Source organism: Cucurbita maxima, unplaced genomic scaffold, assembly GCF_002738345.1.
Source record: "Cucurbita maxima cultivar Rimu unplaced genomic scaffold, Cmax_1.0 Cma_Scf00047, whole genome shotgun sequence".
Lineage (NCBI taxonomy): Eukaryota > Viridiplantae > Streptophyta > Magnoliopsida > Cucurbitales > Cucurbitaceae > Cucurbita > Cucurbita maxima.
The window spans coordinates 873,791-893,142 of NW_019272063.1; the positions used below are offsets into that span (position 1 = coordinate 873,791).

Below are 19,352 nucleotides of genomic sequence, written 5' to 3' on the forward strand. Positions count from 1 at the left end.
ATACGTGTCTTTTTTTAAATTTATGATTATTTTTTAAACTTAGTACTATCTATTAAATATATTTTTGAATTTTTAAAAAAAAAAAGATCAAAAGTATTTTTTAAAGTATTCAAAAAGAAAATTATGATGGTTTGTTTTTAAATTTTAAAAAATATTTAGATTATTAATAAAAATTTTGAAAGCTACCCACTATTTTTGAAACCTTTCTAAAAGGTCATAGGGTGTTTTTGAAACAAAATATTAGCGGTTTCTATCCAAAACTAACCGTTAAAACTTATTTTTAAAATTTTTTAAAAAATTAAAGTATAGTAGGTAAGGTGTATTTAATAATTTAATTCTATTAAAAAAATGGGTAAATATCCTAAAATATCAAAAGACAAAGGGATGGTAAGCCCATATTTGAGGAGGAAAAAAACAACATTATCTTATAGTGTGAAGTTCACAAAGAGGTAAGATGGTGGCCTCACATGGTCTACCATCACACACAGGATGTTTGGTGGTGAATGGCCCAATCCAAAAACAAATCTCCAATGCAATGGATGGTCGAAGCTCGTTTGTCTCCTGATTCATCGTCTCAATTCAATTTAAAAAATGGAACATTCGCTTAAATGTGTAAAACTTAAATTTATCGGGAAATGACAAACTTATAAGTTCAAATCAGCTTGAACGGCTTAATTCTATAGTATTTCGTTGTTAACATGACTCGTAAGATATGAACTCTTGAACAAGTGACTGTCGTGACATATGAGTAAAGTTTGTTGTACCTTCAAATTTAAGAGTTCGAGATATAAAGATTTTTCGACGCATTTTTAGCAAAATAACTAATGCTAGCAATAACTCTCCTCAAAGTACTTTCTCAACCATTTTAGCATATGACACACTCGGATATCAAAGTTGCCTATGTTAAGACTGCGTAAGCAAATAGTAAGAGGTTTTTTCCCGCATTGTCAAGGTCACTCCTTTCTTCCCATAATGGAGATTAAAATCACGTTTAAGAAGATATAACCAAACACACGAGTCTATTAAGTTAAAATCATTTCAATAAAAGCTTTTAAGGGGAAAAAAGATACTACCGAAGATCTCTCGAAGCTTTTTTAGTTAACTCTCATGGCTAGCCAATAACAAAAGTCGAAAAAGTGTGTTCGAGTTGAGTAAAAATACATTCATTAATACATAAAGCTTAGAGGAATTCTGTCCAACATCAACTATAATGAAATCTAACAGTGTTGATCAAACAAATTTTCATTTTCCATGCCGAAACCAATGAAACAAAAAGGTAGAGAATGAAAATGAAGAGGCAAGGCTTTCATTAAGCATTCAACAGTAAGCTACGACATGAAGAGCTAAGTTGCGTACCAAATTACAAGGGCTGACCTCTGTGTACAATTTGAAACAGTGTACAGAACACAGCAGTGGGAAAGCTTTGAATCTTCACTCTTCAGCTGGAGGAACATCGTTCAAATCTAAACCCTCTACGGGCAACTCTGGGGTCATTGGTCCCAATATTCCATCAGTAGTCAAGGTCAATCCACTCTGTATGGTTAAGAAAACAAGTCACCATTTAGGTTCAAATTCAACGATATAAAGTCCGCTGCAAAGAGAAATGAAGGACAACAGAAGATTGAGAACAAGATTCAATATACGAATAACCAATTCAATGCTGACTTCTGATAGCATGAGTGAGTACTTAATTTTGAATGACATCAGAGAGCACTAATTTCTTGTGAAGTGTTACGAATCACGGACCTCTACAATGATATGATATTGTCCACTTTGAATATAAGCTCTCATGGCTTTCCTTTTGGTTTTCTCAAGAGGCCTCATACCAATGGAGATATATTTCTTACTTATAAATCCATGATCAACTTCTTAATTAGCCAACGTGGAACTCCTCTCCCAACAATCCTCAACATGAAACTATTTCCATAACAACCTTCGAAAAAGAACTTAATAGCACTTCATTGGAAATGAAAAAGTATAGTTATGAACGCTTCTAATATCTTATAAAGGATACTTTTAACTAGTCCAACAGTTAAGCTTAATACACTTTTGAATTATAGGAGTATCCAACAATATCTTATAGAAATCCTCCTAAATCATAGAATATCAACCAAAAAATATAAGAATATCCAAAAGAGTACAGCCCATTGTCATTTCCTAATCAATGATGACAGTCCTTTCTATTCTATAGTTCTACATCATTGTCTTTCTATTTGACACATAAAAAGAATGAGTATTGATGCAGATTGTTATCAAGTTGTTGTGAGATCCCCCATCGATTGAGGAGAAGAACAAAACATTCTTTATAAAGGTGTGGAAATCTCTCCCAAGTAAACGCGTTTTAAAACCCGAAAGGAAAAGTCTAAAGAGGACAATATCTGCTAGCGGTCCACAACTGCAAAATTGGACTTTCATCCCACATTGCAAGTACCCAATGAAGTAGAAAGGATGTACGTTTCTTTTCTTTTTTCTTTTTTTTTTTTTTTCCTTTTTTTGGCAAAGGAACTGATGAACTTTCCACATTTTGGTTTAGAACTACAGCATGTAAAATTTAGTTGCATTTATCATTAACTTGGTACGGTTTAGAAATCTCAAGGATAGATCGCTGTGAAGTACCTCAGGCTGAAACTTAAGCATGTCGGCACGTGCCATTGCCTCTGCATAGGCTATTCTTTGCCTGAAAGTTTGTGCCATCTCCTCAGCCTGTAAATAGAAACAAAATTATAGTTACAATATACCTCTAGCAATTTTTCATCTTTTTACCTTCTTTTTTAGTCTACTATTTGATAGGAAATGAACTCGGAATTGGAAAAAAAAATGAAGATAAGGTTTTACCCCAACTGAGGCCACAGGAGGTTTCATACAGCCCCCCTCCAAAAACTATTACAAATACTCCTATCAAGTGCGCTCTTACAAAAGGCTATACAAAACACAAGGATCCAGGAACTCTAATATCTCTCTATTTTCAAAATAGTTACTACCTTTTATATCCAAACATACAAAAATAGAGCTTTACAAGCATTCCTCCATATGACGCTAGGTTTTGTTTTCAACATTTCAAGGGATAACCACTAAAAATCTATAAGAGAAGTCTGATATAATCATAGTTTTAAAATGCTGAAAACAAGACGGAAGCACATGCTACCAGGGATGAAGGCAAATTAGCATTAGTTAGTAGTTTCCTCTACCCTACCATAGCACAAGAACTTGGGCATATGAAAATTTGCAATTTAACTAGTAAAAATTTATCATTATGGTAACACTGTAGCAGAAAGACCATAACCACGTTCTTGTGCACGTCTTACGAAAAAAAGAATCAGCACTGGTACAAAGTGACAGAAAAGATAACTCTAACTAGCAAAGAGAATACCTTCTCAAAGACAAGCTTTGGATTGCGAATCATGTCCCCTGGAGTGGGCTCTAATTTCTTGGTAGAAAGACTAACTCGGCCTCTCTCACGATCATGGCTCAATATCATGACCTATGCCAGAATAACTCATTGTAAGACTTGGGAACATGAGTGTGAGAAGCCTTATAAATCACTTGAAGGCCATTAAACTACCTTGAGAGTGTCTCCAGGCTGAAGAACTGTTGCAATATCTGATATCCGGTCATGACTGATTTGACTGACATGAAGAAGACCATTGACTCCACCAATGTCAATGAATGCACCATAAGGTTTAAGGCTTTGAACTGTCCCAATGACCACTGATCCAATTCCAAGCTGTGCCTGGCTGTCAGCCACGGCCTTACGGTTACTAAGGACAAGCCTTGATTGTTCTTCATCAACCTCCACAAATTTCAAAGGAATCTCTTTCATGAGAAGCTCTTCAGCAGTTGATTTCTGATTAATTGCATGAACATAATGAAAAAAAGAGGTATGATGTTAATTGCCAGTATATAACTAAAATCAAGGAAACTACTATAGTCCTTGACACCAAAAGGGAAAGTAATTCACATATAGAAAAGAGAAGAGTATATCGTAGGTATCCAATACTTTGTTAAGGGAAGGGAGTGAAAATCAGCATGACCTTTGTAAATAATAAAACCATTCATCAATTAACAACTGTGAGAAACTAAAATGCTTTACTCCAACAGAAACTATAATCTATTACATATACATAAAGCGAGGAAATCTTTCAAAATGTGAAAGTCATTAATAGCTAATAGAAAATACCGTCGATATTTGTGAGAAAGGGACGAACCCTCTTAGGCCTTCCACAACTGCCACAACTCCACCTTTGTTTGCATCAACCACCTGAATATTGAACACAAAAGAATGGCTACATATGAATTTTTAAGTATCAAACAAAAATCAAATTTATTGCAATCTATCGGCCTAAAATTTTGGGTTTAGTGGAAATTTAACATAGTATCAAAACTAAGTTGAAGTCCTATGTTCATAGTAAGCCTATCAATTCAAACTTGAGTTTAGTGGTGATTTTAAATTAATCATACCAGGAATGTTATAGTACTTTATAGTTTCTTATTACACGACTAGACCTCGATCCTACACCAATACTTCAAACAAAAAGATGAACAAAAGAACCACAAATTGGATGGAAATACCCACCTTACCCTTGACAACAACATCCTCTGCTTGAAGCTGTCTGCACCTCTCCCAAGCCAGGTCATATTGGATGGATCTTAAGCTCAAAACCAAGCTATCATCAGCTTCATTCTCACCAATAATGACAAACTCCTGTCTCAAACCAGGATATATTCCTGCTTCTTCAACATGTTTTATTCTGTGAATGCAAGCCTCCTGCAATGGCAAGTATGCAGAAGACTTGGCAGTAATGTCAACGAGTGCTCCATTGGAATCCGTACAGAACACAGTACCTTTCACCTGAAGAGGTAAACTACATAAATTACGACCCAATCTCCTTCAAATGCCCGAAGATGACACTATCAGTATACTTTCCAATTCGCATAAGCATTTTCACTTCCATTTCCCAGAACAAAATCGAATTAACAAACCATTCAAGTTCACAATATCCAAATTCCAGTGTAATTAACAAGAAATTTCACAGAATCACATAACGAACTATAATCCAACACTATCAAAACAGTTCCCAATTCTTACAAAAACTCGCACAATATCAAATTAAAGAAAAAAATAATCAACTCCAGAACATCCCTTCCACACAAAATTACAAGAGAGAAAACAAAAAGAACACGCAAATAACCTTAGTTCCGACTTCAGAATTGAAGTCGTATTTCTCAATAGCGGAATGGAAGTCCTCGACAGTGAAGGAGATGCCTTCTACAGGGGCATTACGGCAGCGTTCATATGCCTCCTCAAAGATCTCCTTCAGCTTGAAACGTTCCTTCACCAGTGGACTGGGAATGGGGCTCGTAATGACAGCAGCTTGAACAGGAAGTGAACGGGCCCTGTTCTGCAGATGCCTCGATGAAAACGGCTTCGAGAGACGCGATGAAGATAGAGGCGCGCATCGCAGCCCATTGAATTGCTGAGCCATGGAAGCCATTCTCCTTCTTCCCCCTGAGGCCCCGACTAAGTAAACAGAACTGATAAGGTTTTGGGTTGGATAAGGCGGAGGAAATTACTTTTGAATAATATATAAATTAGTAAATATATAGTGAAAGCGTTCGAATTTCGTTGAATTAAAAAAAAAAAAAAAAAAAAAAGGTTTTATATGATAAATTGGTAATAATTTGCTCAATAAATTTTAATGTGTAAAATAATGATTATTTGCTAAATATATAAAATATAGGTTAAATTATTAATAAAAAAAATACTATTAAGAATGTGAGATCCTACCTCGATTTGAGCGGAGAACAATACATTTTCTTATAAGAGTGTGAAAACTTATCCCTAGTAACGCATTTTAAAACTATGAGGCTGACGACAATACGTAACGAGTCAAAGCGGACAATATCTGCTAGCCGTGAGTTTGAGTTGTTATAAATAACATCAAAGTTAGACACCGAACGGTATACCAGCGAGGACTAAGGCCCTCTAAAGGGAGTGGATTTGTGAGATCCCACATGAGAGTCAGACACCTGACATTGTGCCAGTGAGGACTTTCAATATTTTATCGTTTGTTTGGACAAAAAATGTTAATACTTTACAAAATTTCGATTTGAACTTTTAAAAGTTTCGTTAATACTCTTCAATTTTTTTTTAAAAGCTCAAAAAATACCCTTAATATTTGTATTGTATTTAAAAAATACTCACAAAATTTACCGTCAGTAATATTTTAACGTTACTGTCGAAAGTTCATAAGTAATTTTATCCATTTATTCGATAAAAATAATATTGTTATATAATAAAGTATATGGATTAATTATGATTTTTTTTTTTTAATTTTCAGTAATTATTTGATTAACTTCCCTTTTCTATGGATCTTGACGCCAAGCCTTTCCCCATTGGGTTTCTCAAAGCTCAATAGCCCATTTCATATCGAATTGGGCTGAAAGTTGACCCGACTTTAAATTGGGCTTTAAAGCCCAATACGTTTTGCAATACAGTTGGGCCATTCAAAGCCCAACAATCACTTGGGCCAATAAAGTATTTGGATCTACATGGGCTCTTTAATGAATGGGCCTCTGTCTAATCCCATTCAATTGGGCCTGGGCCTTCCTTAATCTATAAAGTAATGGATCCTACGTGTATCACGTGAGCCCTCGAACTTATCCATTTTGGGTTTATTTAATTTGATTTTTTAAAAACTATTTTGATCTTTGTGTAATTTAAAATTCTAAGGGGTTAACAGGAAAAAATAAAATTACTCTTTAGATATAGAAGTAGCTCGTGATTGAAAAGACCCGTCATACAATTACAAACAACTGAAACTAGGTGTAGTCTATAAAACCCGAGCTAAAGTGAGTATTTGTCAAATAAATAATTACACAAAGATGTTATCATATGTGAACCAAAACGAGCTTCTCTAATGACAAGGCTAAGTAAAGGTGTGTAATCGAAAATTTCATATTCGAAACTTCGCTGAGAGCTGATTTATTTCACGAAAATAATGACATTGTTTAATATTCTAATTCCACGCTCAAATAAAAAACTATAATTCTAATAAACAATATATATTTTAAAAACCGAGACATAAAAAGACAAAAAAAAAAAAAAAAAAAAAAAAAAANTTAAATTTAATTAATGCACAAAAACATTAAATAATAAAACTCACAACTTTTAATAAAAATGTAATTATAATATACCTTTGTTATAAATTTTATGAATTTAATACGGTCACTATATTTTATAATTAATAATTTAATTTTTTCTACTCTCTTTTTAAAATAAAAATCACATTGTCTCGGTTAATTCACATATCTGTTCTTTCCTGTGACGATAAAAAGAAATACAAAATAATTATTTAAACGTATTTTTATTTAATTTTTTAAATAGATTTTTTTTGGGGGGGGGAAATAAGAAAAGCATATAATTAATTATACAATAATTGAGAATAAAGTTAGTGGGTTATGACAAAATTAATTATAGAATACTTTGGTTGAAATTGGATGCATTTAAGTAGGAAATAGGCAGCCATAGGGTTTGAAATAGATGAGTTTAAGGCCCTAAAATGATCATTTAATCAACCAAATTGGTCATAAAAATGGAATAATTTACAAATATTACACTTAATTTTCAAACCCAATTGATAATGATAGTTAGTGGGTTGTGATACGGTCCATTACCTAAACGTAACATCCCCTAATCAAGCTAGGTTTTAATTATTATTATTATAGTGGATCCGAAAACCACGTTATTAAAAATATAATAATTTACATAACAAAATTTTAAAAAAATTAAAAATATAACCGTCAAAATCCACCGGTAGCATATATTGTCTTATTTAGTCTTTTCTTTTCGAGCTTCTCTCCAAAGTTTTTAAAATGTGTTTGTTACGCCGAAGTTTTAATAAGTTTTCGTTCTCTTCTCCAAATGGGGTAGGATCTCACATCCCACATCGGTTGAGAAGAAGAATGAAACATTATTTATGAGTGCGTGGAAACCTCTTCGGACGAAACAAATTTTAAAAACTTTGAAGGAGAGCTGAAAAGAAAAAGACCAAAAAAAGACAATATATGCTAGCAATGAACTTCAATCATTATAAAAAATATATTTTACGATTAGTTGAAATGTATTAAATTTGTCGTTAAAATTTCAAACATTATATTTTAATTCATCAACTTTGCATAGAACGTCCTTTTATCGTATTATCGTTAATATTTTTATAAATTTATATATATATATAAATAAATAAAGGTAAAAAAAAGGTACAAAAAAAAGAATGGTGGGTTTAAGGATGAAGTGCCACTGAATCTGGACTTCGTGTCAATATGGTTGTCCTCTCAAGAAACGACTTACTTTTCTCTTCCAAAATTCCTTTTGATCTCTTATTTTCTCTCTCCTCTTTAGAGTGAGAAAGAGACATATTGGCATCAATTATTTATTATTATTATTATTTTTTTATCGTCATCATCACTAAGCTAATTTGGATTACACGAAATCGGCACCTAAATATTGAATTACTACTCATATTACGACATGTAAACTTGATTATAAACTTATCAAATATTGTCGATTCTTATATTAAAAAAAAAAAAAAATGTTCGGTAAATGATTTACAATCAAATGAGATAGACCTTATTGTTTATATTAGAAATGCTCGAGACGGGTTTACGAGCAAATTAATATTTATACTGCTTTCGTAGTGTAACAATATAGTTCTTAGAGGATAGTTATTTCTAACCTAAATTAGATAAACTTATTATTTTCTCTCTATATATATCATTGTGTTACAAAATAAAAATGAAAAAAGAAATTGGGATATTCTGAAACGGTGGACGTGATTGGGACACGTCTTATTGCCACATCAGCATCCAGCTCAGAAATTTAAGTATAAAAGACGATGGAGCTTTTTAACAGCGGAGTTGTAAGTGCAACTGACATGTAGGCTACCCACCCTTGTTTAACAACTCTTTAAGGAAATATTATTCCAATTTAGCCCTTAAATTTAATATTTAATAATCCTCATAAACAAATTATTTATTTTTTTAATAGCCATGAAACAAAAACGTAAGATCACAACTTATTACATAAAATAATAATATTGATTGATTCAAATATATTACGTATGCTTCATCCTCATAATTAATTTACTTTATTTTAATTAATTCCTTTAGGGTTTACGAGGGTAAAATGGTCAAATAAGGCAAAAGGAGAGAATAAAATATTTTAATTTAAGGAGCGCATGCGTTGAAGGTCAAAAATGGGAGAATAACCAAAAGAAAATAATAATAATAATAATAATTAATTTTAAGTTAACAAAACAATGACGTGTTTGGGTCAAAGACGCTTCAGAAGAGTTTGAAGAGAAAATAAAAATAAAATATATATTCTTTTTTTTTTAATCTCTTCCAAAACGCACCGTCCTTTGAATAAGTCAAAGCCATTTATCCTTAAAATTCGGCTTTTTAACTTTGAATTTTCAAAATTCCAATCACTATCCTTCTTAATTCTTCCTCATTTTGATCTTATCTTTTAACAAATACTTTGGGTGAATTTGCAGATGCAAGCGACCTCCGGGATTTAACCGAGGTCAAGATGATTTGAAGCACCGGCATAAGCTCAACCCTCTTTCCTTCCATAGGATATGGATCTCGATTTGTCTTTACAGGAAGAAGTAGAAGTATCTGTTGATTAAGGAGACTGACTCTCGAACCCAATATAGATATATACGGAAAAAGAGATTCAGTCTGCACCAGGGTGATTGTAGAGGCCCAACGGAAATAAAAAGTCTTTAAAAAGACAGAGAATCCTCAGCCTAGCATTATCTCACTCTTTCCGAAAAAGTTACTACTTTTTATTTTATCTTAAAAATGTTGCATAAATATTAATTAAGTCGATAAATGTTGAGTTATAATTAAAAATATTTTAAAAATAAATGATATAACATTTATTATTATAATGATTAATTTTGAATTTTATTATAGTTCCCTTAGAGGGAGTAGGAGAATGATAAAAGTCGATCATCCTTCTAGATTTCCCCTGCCAACCTTTTTCTTCTTACACGCATCGTATTTTAATTATTTAATTAGTTACAAATATCTAAAAATAGATAATAATATGAATTTAATAATAGTTTTGTAGATATTATATTGTCTTTATTTCAGAATATATTCATCGATTATAAAATGATAATTCTTAATATTTTAAGCATATTCCAAATGGGATTTGATAAATAAATAAATCATTTTAATTTTTTTAAATAAAAATTATATATTTTTAATAGGCAGTGGACGACATAGATTTTAGCACGTGACCGTCATGCCCATAGAATAATAGGCTTTCTTTCTACTGGCTACCCTACATTTATAAAAAAATAAAAAATATTTATAATCCATCGTGGACATCTAATCACATTTATTCATATAAAAGGATTTAAAAAAATATATATTATTTTTTATGTGATTAATCGATGTTTATTGAAAAATTAATGAAAGTATTTAATGAATGAACAAATAAATAAAAAATATATATATGAAAAATTCTAGAAATGAAAATGTGGCAATTTCTAGCTTATTTATTTTCTACTCACGACTATTAATTATTCGGTTTTGATTATTGTTCTCGTGAGATTCTTGCAAGGGATATTTTAGTTTTTGTAGTGTCAATTTTGTCGGTACCTTTCGTGAGGTTGGTTTATTTTTTATTTATTATTTTTTGGGTGTACGATACAAATAGTACAAATAAACGATAATTATAATTTTTTAATTAAAAAATGTAACAAAACTGATGTCTTCGATAATAAAATAAAATTTTACTCGAGCATCAAATGCTCTCTTCTAACTTCTATCTCGATTCGTCTCTGAATCACGACGTATTAAAAGAACACTACTTTGATACCATTTCTAACGTCTCATGCTATAAGTGGAGAAAAAGAAACCAACTCTTGGCTCCATAAGTAATAGGCTAGCGTGGTCGCCAGCTTCCAGCATTTTTAGATGGAGAATTTAATAGAAATAAAATTAAAATTATAAGCGTTGGATCTCATAAAAACTTAAAAATTTATATACGATAAATCAATTAATATTTTAAATATCGATTTTTTTTTAAAGATTTATCATATTCAAAATTAAAATTTTAAGAATTTATTAATATTTTGATTAGTTTTTGGATTTATTTTTTCCTTTTAAAATTTGGTTTTTGTTGATTAGGTTAGATGATCTTTGTTATTTTTTTTTAGGGTATTTTGGTAATTTTTTATTTATTATTTATTTGGTTGAATTTTGATTTAATTTGAAAGGGAAGAAATTAAACTTTAAGAATAAAATAAATTTACTAAGCTATATACATTTAGAAGTAGAGGAAAATCAAGGAATTAAATTAAAGTTAATTCATAATAAAATATTAACAAATTGTTTCAAAATTTAGTTTTTTTTTTTAGTGTAAAATGTTGAACATAATAAATAAAATAGGAAAAGAATTAAAATTTACAAGAAAATAAAATAAAAGGAATTAATATATACGGCCACTAAAATAAATAAGCTGAAGTTTCAAAGGGGCTCTAAATAGTCAAAAGGTAGAACTCGGGAGGGGAGTGGAGAGTCGCATTAACTTCATTAATAATGGAGATTAAGTGGTAATTAAGTGATTAATTAATTAAACTCCGTTATTGCGGCTTACTCCTTTAATTTTTCTTTTTCTCTCATTTTAAGGCCCTCAACTTTCTGGATCTATAAAACCACCCCCCTTTCTTCTCTGTCCTCCCCGTAGCCCCCTTTCTCTCTCTATAAACCTTCGTCGGAAATCAAATCCATCCGCTACTGATCGACGGGAAATGGACGGAAATAAAGACCGACAGATCGATTCCGGTAACTTCCAAGGCGGCGACGATGATGGAGACCTGAGGCGTGGACCGTGGACGGTCGAGGAAGACATAGCTCTCATCAATTACATCGCTAATCACGGCGACGGCCGCTGGAATTTACTCGCTCGCTGCGCTGGTAAATGATTCCTCGCCGGAACCCTAACTGATTCCGATTCCTCTGTTTCTCTCTGAATCTGATTTTGTCAATCGCACATTTCTTTCGTCTATTTGAATCTTTAATTGATCGATTGATTTACAGGTCTGAAACGTACCGGAAAAAGCTGCAGGTTGCGGTGGCTGAACTATCTCCGCCCGGACGTCCGCCGTGGAAACATTACGCTTGAAGAACAGCTCTTGATTCTCGATCTTCATTCCCGTTGGGGAAATCGGTACGCGATTTTATTGCTTAATTGTAAAATGTATATTTAATGTATGATTTTTCATTAATTTCTAAAAAAAATTAGTATATGAATTTAAGAACAAGAAATTTTAATTTTCAGATGGTCGAAAATTGCTCAACATTTACCTGGACGAACTGATAATGAGATAAAGAACTACTGGAGGACTCGGGTTCAGAAGCACGCTAAACAGCTAAAATGCGACGTTAACAGCAAGCAATTCAAGGACACCATGCGATATCTCTGGATACCGCGGCTCGTCGAACGGATTCAGGCTTCTGCCGCCGCGACAACAGCCGTCGACGGCAACGGATCGTACGGATCAGTGGCGCCGCCGCTGATGAACAACGGGAGCGATTTCGTTAGTACTTCACAAGTCACACCGAGTTACGCGTCGGAGAATTCCAGCTCCGGTGGAGGCTCCTCCGACGGGACACAGGGCTCCTCCGTGTCGGAGTTGACGGATTGCTACAATAATTTCGGTTGTTTTTCGGTGGGGTATGGGCAAGATACGGCACCACCGCCACCCCCGCCGCCGCCGATGCAGAGCTCGGCGGTCGGATTCTTTAACGAGGGGGAATTGGATTTTCAAGCGATGGAGCAGAGTTCTTGCGAGTGGCTGGCGGAGGACGGTGGCGTTGACACATCGGAGAACTTCTGGAGTACCGCCGGCCCCGGCACCGACTACTTCTGGCTCTTGCAGCAGCATCTGAATTAAAAAACAATGAACAAGATGCAATAAAAAGGGGAAATTATACATAATTTGTAGAGATCAAGATCATGATCCTTCTAAGAAGAAGGGTAAAAAAACTAGAGGAATTCTAGGATTTTACGAAGAACAGAGTCCAATTTTTTGGATTGTTCTTATCTTTTTTTTCTTTTTGTTTAAAAAAAGTGTTTCTTTAAATTTGCAATTATTGGGGCTTGGTGGGAATTTGTATAATTGAATCTTGAGTTTTTTTTTTTTCCCTTTTTTTTCATTAAAGGAGTGCTAGCTATCTAGCTAGCTTCTTCATTCCTTCTTTCCTTTTTTTTTTTTTAAATAATTATTTTATGGTATCATTATCAATTCCTTGAGGTTTATTATTGAGCTTAAACTAAAAAATAATAATTAATAAAAACTATATAAAATTATTATTATTCAGTCTCTCGCAATCAAAAAGATATTATCTGTCAATATCATGAAATAACTAATTGGTGTTTACAATATGGGTAAGTGAAAAAAAACAATTATCCCGAAGCTCGTAATTTTCAAACTCATCTAGCTGTATACACAACTAACATATCTAAAAAACTTGACTTTCAAAACAATTTAGTACATATGAACTCCTATCGACGTTTTAGTTTATCAAATATGTAGATTTTTGAGATATTTTGTGAACCGCTGAAAGTATATCCGTCAATGTGAAGGTAATCAGTATTTGAAACGAATATAACTCAATAATCGACATAAAATAAAGCATAACATGAACAGTGATATACATTTAAATATTTCGAGTTCAAAGGTTGAATTTTCGACCTAAAATGTAATTAATTTAAAAATCCGTTTTACAATGAGGGTAAAAGTGTAATTTAACTCTAAAAGGTTAATGTTTTGATGATGGGAAGTACAAATAGTTATGTGGATGGATAATGTTGAATTAAAATAATAAAAGACATTGAATAATTGGTTCCACTTTTAAATATTTAAATAATAATTTTGTATGGAGTTTAGAAGAAACTATAAGCTAATCTTATAATTAAGATATTATTGATGTCCACAGGGATTGAACCAGACCAAAAGTTTCCACAATGTTCTAGATTTCCAAAAGGGACTCATTCCACTAACGTGGAGCTCCCTGATTCGCCGGTTTCTAGGGTTTAAAATGCAATAAAGACATTATTATGGGGCCAAATTTTCAAAAGTTAAAACATGTTGTTATCATGTTTAATGAATGCCACCTATGTACCGTGTCCCCTTGTTTTATTTGTTTATTTACAAATTGCTACCTCAATCTTGCACTCTTTTTAACCACTTTTCACATTGTAACCCATAAACTATCAATATTTGCACTCCCACCCTCATCATATTTTTTATTAGAAGTTTGTTTTATGTGCCATAGCAATTTACCTTTTTATCCTCAACAGTATCCAATGAAAGAGGGTATAAGCGTAATTCATCAATGAGACATTAAAGAAGATTTTAAAAAATATATAAATATGTAAAAATTATGTTTTTTTAACTTAAAATATAAATAAAATCCACGATGGTATTGGCATTAAAAGAATAGATTTGAAATGCAAAATAAATTCAAAACAATTAGTAATAAAAATGTGAGAATAATAATAATGAAAGGTGGCACGTGCGAAAGGGAAGGTTGAAACGTGATGAAATGGAAGAGATTGGGTATGGCGGCGGGGTATCTTCCGTAAGCCACGTGCATCGAAGCTAACCCACTTTGTTAGTGGTCCACAGAGCTAATCTGTTCACAAACTGCCACGTGGAAACGGAAAAACACTCATCACAACAAGAAAAAAAAAAAATTAAATTAGGCTTCCTCAATAGAAGCACTGACAGCCGCAACCCTTGAAATGGCCCCCGTTAACTCAATTAATTAATTTATTATAATTTCGATCGAAATTCGAGTTCAATTAAAATTAAAAAAAACTATTTAAGTATAAATTAGTCATTATAATTTGGTAAAACTCTGTAATTATTTATAATATTTTATTAAATATTATAAATAATTATTTATTTAAGAACATATATAATTATTGAGTGAGATATTCAGATATCTATGGCGACAACTGGAGTCCAACTCCTAAAAGACATACACACGTGGCAAATGGGTCTTCTACACGTGTGATCCGTTCATCTTTCGATGTCGTACTGGACTGTCTAAAAAACTGACTTGTCAGTCATGTAGTTGGTGGGCCCCACCCTGGAGGATCCAAACCCTTGTGCTGCCCCTATCCACCCACTATCTCACGTGCCTCTCTCAACTCTCATTTTGAAACCCCCATTTTTTACTTTTTATTTCATTTGTGGGTCCTAAATTTCCTCTTATTTACCATTTTGCCCCATTCCCTCTCCTTTCGACCATATATTAATTATGAAATATATTTTAAATATTATATTTTAATATTATTTTCTTTATATAGTATATTTTATTTTATTATTAATATTTAATTAGTTTATATTTTTCTTAGGTATAAGTATTAGTTGGTAGTTTATATTCTATTTAAAGGTTATGAATATCAAGGAAAATACATCCTTTATATTTCAATTCTATGTCTCATCCTTAACATGTAATTTATTTATATTTGTTATTGAATTCGACCTTTATTTTTTTCATAGAATAAAATGAGATATTTAAATTGGATTACAAATATATAAAAAACCTCGTAATTATGCATGTAAGTTTACTCACTACAGAGTAAAGTGAGGTAAATAATCTATAACTAAATTGTCACCCGCGAATCTTTAATTTTTTTTTTTTACTCGAGATGTTGTTTTAACGTTTTAATCGAATGTATACGTCTAAATAAGTTGAGTTATGTTTAAATTGATGATATGTTACTTAGTTGAGATCCATTATTATAAACTACAACCGACATTAACCATGGTTAATAACATTATTGTATTCCGACGGCTTTTAACCATAATTTTTCTTTTAAAAAGCTAGGATACGATCTTAGAAATGATGCGTAAGGTACACTCGATCGAGAAAGTTGACGAGCGAAAATAAGATGTCAAAAGGGAAAAGTTAGGGATGAAAGAGAGGAAAGTAGATGAAGAGACGGCATGTGGGGTTTGGACTTGCGTGGAAGGCTTTCCATTGAAAGCGATGGGAACTAATTAGCAAACTAAAGAAGGAAAGAGAGAAGAATTTAAAGGGTAATGGGAGTTTGTGAGCTTTCAGTTTCAGAAAGCTGTGCTTCAATGGCGGCCACACACAACCATAGTTGAAATTCTTGTAATTCAAAGTTGAAACTCAATATGGGCTTATCGAGGCCGCACACGACACCAACGATACAATAAAAGATTATTCGAGGAGGTCATCATAATAAAAAATTTATTAGATCCTATCTCGGTTGGAGAGGAGAACGAAACATTGTTTATAAGGGTGTGGAAACCTCTCTCTAGTAGACGCGTTATAAAACTGTGAAGTTAACGACGATACGTAATGGGTCAAAATAGACAATATTTACTGATGTTGGGCTTGGGAGTAGACGGATCTTAAGATTACACTTGACATTCAACGGGACTGATAGTTTTGCACGGTTCGAAAGACGAGAGAGAAATTTCAGAAAATTACATCTGATGATTGTAACGAAGCAGCCACATCGTGGTGAGCAGTGGCCTCGTTGAAAATTTTATCCAATTCAACACGACACGGGAAAAGTCGACACCAGGCTTGTTTTAGTTCATTGAATATTATAGGTCTTTGGTTATTTTTAGGGTTTTCAAGGGATTTGTACTTGGTTACAACTAATTGATATTAGGGTTGTGGGTGCTCATGACTTTTGCCTTTTTCTTTCCTTTCTACAGCGAGTCAACCGTCAATGCTTATCCATTCTCTAAGGGTTAATATATATATTTTTTTTTTTCATTTTTTTGTGCTTAACAACTTGGAGGAGATTAATTTAATTGATGACGACGTTAGTGATATGTTAAACGAAAACACACGTCACATTGTGTGCAATGTTCAAATGGTACGACCGCCTCACCTTATATAAGCCAGCTAGCCACGAATTCCAATGTATTACACACTATTACCCTATCGATCCATCTCACTTCATCTTGTCACGTTGTAGCAGATTAAGTCAATCACATGTCTAATAGAAAGAGGTTTTCATACCCTTATAAGAAATGTTTTGTTCTCGTCTCTAATCGATGTAGGATCTCACAATCCACCCCCTTAAGGTCTCACTATCCTCGTTGGCACACCGCTCGGTGTTTGACTTTAATACGATTTGTAACAGTTCAAGTCCACCAAAAAGAAAAACTCATAGAGGACAATATCGGCTAGCAGTGACTTTGGGCTGTTACATACGTATGGTATGTTCAAACAGTACAAGTCGACCACCAATTCCAACGCATTACACTTTGTTACCCTATTAGATCTGTCCCACTTCACCTTGTCACGTATAGTACGTTCAAATGGTACAAACCAACCACTACTTCCAACTCATTACACACTACGACTCAGGTTGACTTATCTCATTTCACCTTGTCACGTGTAGTATGTTCCAATGTTACAAACCAATCCCTAATTCCAACACATTACACACTACGACCCTAGTTGACTTGTCCCGTTTCACTCTGTCATTATAGCATTTAGATTTGTCCCACATAATGGCTAAGCGCCAAACACCAATGTAAGCTCAACACATACACGTAAATCGCAAAAACCATATCGTACGAGCTGGATCCTCGTCGTCTATCCTAAAGTGAGTTCGTGTCAAAATGAAACCTACCCACAAAAAAGTTACTTTAAACCCTAAACGAGACATGTATAATAATAATTCGAAGCAATAACAACCAACAATCCCTTTCTCTCACGTAAACCAAAACCAAAGGGAGTTGTACAAAACAAATTGATATTAAATAAATGAAACAAAATCTAAGTCTTTTGGAAGTTCCTTGTTTGGCTGCATTGATTTCGGATGGCTAATTTTACTTGGTGTTTGGCGTTGGGTGGGATTGTGACCCCTCCAATATTTGTTGTGCAAATAAAAATCTCTACCCATACACATATCAACATCAATACAACGCCTCCTCGTTATCGCGTTTCTCGGGTACTTCCATCTCCATTCGTAGCATTTCTATTTTAGTTCCGAACTCTTAAAAAATACTTTCTTTCCTACTCGTTATGATATCACTTTACTTATGTATTGATATGACATCATGAATACATAGCAAAATCATGTCGGGTGTCAAACCGAGCATAACTCATCTAGTTCAAATATATATACTCGTCTACGATGTTATAAAATAAAATAATAAAAATAATGCAGCTAAAACTCTACTCGATAATAATTTCATTTTTATTTTGAAAAATTTTAAAAATAAAACTTGAATTTAGAAAATATCAAAGTGTGTTTTTTTTAATGATTAATTTTAATATTATATTTGAAAAAATACCAAATTAAGATAAAGAAGAAAAAGGAAGCATGAGCAGCCGCGTTGTTGGTTGGCCGACCATAGTACCCGTTTACTTGTTGTTGGATCATCGGCACACGAAACACGGGTCAACCCGCTTTCTAAATTCTAATTTTTTTTTAATAAAAAAAAACTTTAATTATTGCATTTTAAAATATTGAGAGAAAATGATTTGATTTTGAAATCAGTGGGTTCCGCCGTATTCATTCCTAAACATGATCTAAAGCCGAAAATTACACAGCAAAATTTAACCCCATATTTGCATTTATATATATATATATATATATATATATATTTTTTTTTTTTTTAATATAGATTATTTATTTATTTAGTTTAATGAGATTAACACGAGATCGACTTTGGGAGCTGCGACATTAATAGGGTACTTAATTTATTTTCACGTTTTACTTAATTGTGTTCGGGAGCCATGGAGTCACTAAATGAAATCCATTTTTTTTTTAAGGACCTGACTGACTTGAGGTCGAGATGATTAAGTTACGTATGTAATCTGATAACGACAAAACTTCTGTTGATATCGTTAATGATACATAAAGTTAATGCGTTTGGTCGGCTTTCTCGTTAAAATTTTAACGATATTTGTGTAATTACCCTCTAATTGTTATCTATTTTTATAATATTTATAAAATTTTATTAGTTTATATACATAATTGTTAAACTTTTGACGTACGGCCCAACAAAAATGGGCTGCTATAGCTCTTAACGGGCCGGTATTCTATTTGGGCCAATCAGGACACATATTTGGGCCTTAAATTTCGGAATAACAGGCCTGTTAGAGCCCAAGTTGATTTAAATCTAATAAATCTCAAATTTTTGTGTGTAATAAATGTTTAATTTATTCGATATTTTTTAATTTAACATTAGTTTTTGAATGGTTGAAGATTTATTAGATTTAAAATTAAAATAGGAGAAGTCTATTAAAAAATTTGAGATTATATT

At 32.7% G+C, this 19,352-nt stretch overlaps 2 protein-coding genes across 2 annotated transcripts; one reads left to right on the top strand and one right to left on the bottom strand.

Annotated features, from left to right (window-relative positions):
• Window positions 1-1,147: 1,147 nt before the first annotated feature.
• Window positions 1,148-5,566, bottom strand: LOC111470801 (30S ribosomal protein S1, chloroplastic). The gene is made up of 7 exons (XM_023116426.1): window positions 5,190-5,566; window positions 4,574-4,849; window positions 4,178-4,258; window positions 3,563-3,844; window positions 3,371-3,481; window positions 2,617-2,703; window positions 1,148-1,533 (listed from the first exon to the last, which is right to left on the bottom strand). The coding sequence occupies exons 1-7, from the start codon at window positions 5,490-5,492 to the stop codon at window positions 1,432-1,434; spliced, it is 1,242 nt and encodes a 413-aa protein (XP_022972194.1). The 5' UTR covers window positions 5,493-5,566; the 3' UTR covers window positions 1,148-1,431.
• A 6,159-nt stretch (window positions 5,567-11,725) lies between these two features.
• Window positions 11,726-13,215, top strand: LOC111470802 (transcription factor MYB78-like). Its single transcript, XM_023116427.1, has 3 exons — window positions 11,726-11,988; window positions 12,112-12,241; window positions 12,353-13,215. Exons 1-3 carry the CDS (start codon window positions 11,823-11,825, stop codon window positions 12,966-12,968), a joined length of 912 nt encoding a protein of 303 aa, XP_022972195.1. The 5' UTR covers window positions 11,726-11,822; the 3' UTR covers window positions 12,969-13,215.
• Window positions 13,216-19,352: the final 6,137 nt, after the last annotated feature.

Coding starts and splice junctions, on each gene's coding strand:
- LOC111470801 (XM_023116426.1), bottom strand. CDS start 5,492: ATGGCTTCCATGGCTCAGCAATTCAATGGGCTGCGATGCGCGCCTCTA. Junction 4,259..4,573: donor ATGTTGTTGTCAAGGGTAAG/GTGGGTATTTCC, acceptor TTCAATATTCAG/GTGGTTGATGCAAACAAAGG. Junction 2,704..3,370: donor CAAAGCTTGTCTTTGAGAAG/GTATTCTCTTTG, acceptor TTCTATTTACAG/GCTGAGGAGATGGCACAAAC.
- LOC111470802 (XM_023116427.1), top strand. CDS start 11,823: ATGGACGGAAATAAAGACCGACAGATCGATTCCGGTAACTTCCAAGGC. Junction 11,989..12,111: donor TTTACTCGCTCGCTGCGCTG/GTAAATGATTCC, acceptor ATTGATTTACAG/GTCTGAAACGTACCGGAAAA. Junction 12,242..12,352: donor CATTCCCGTTGGGGAAATCG/GTACGCGATTTT, acceptor TTTAATTTTCAG/ATGGTCGAAAATTGCTCAAC.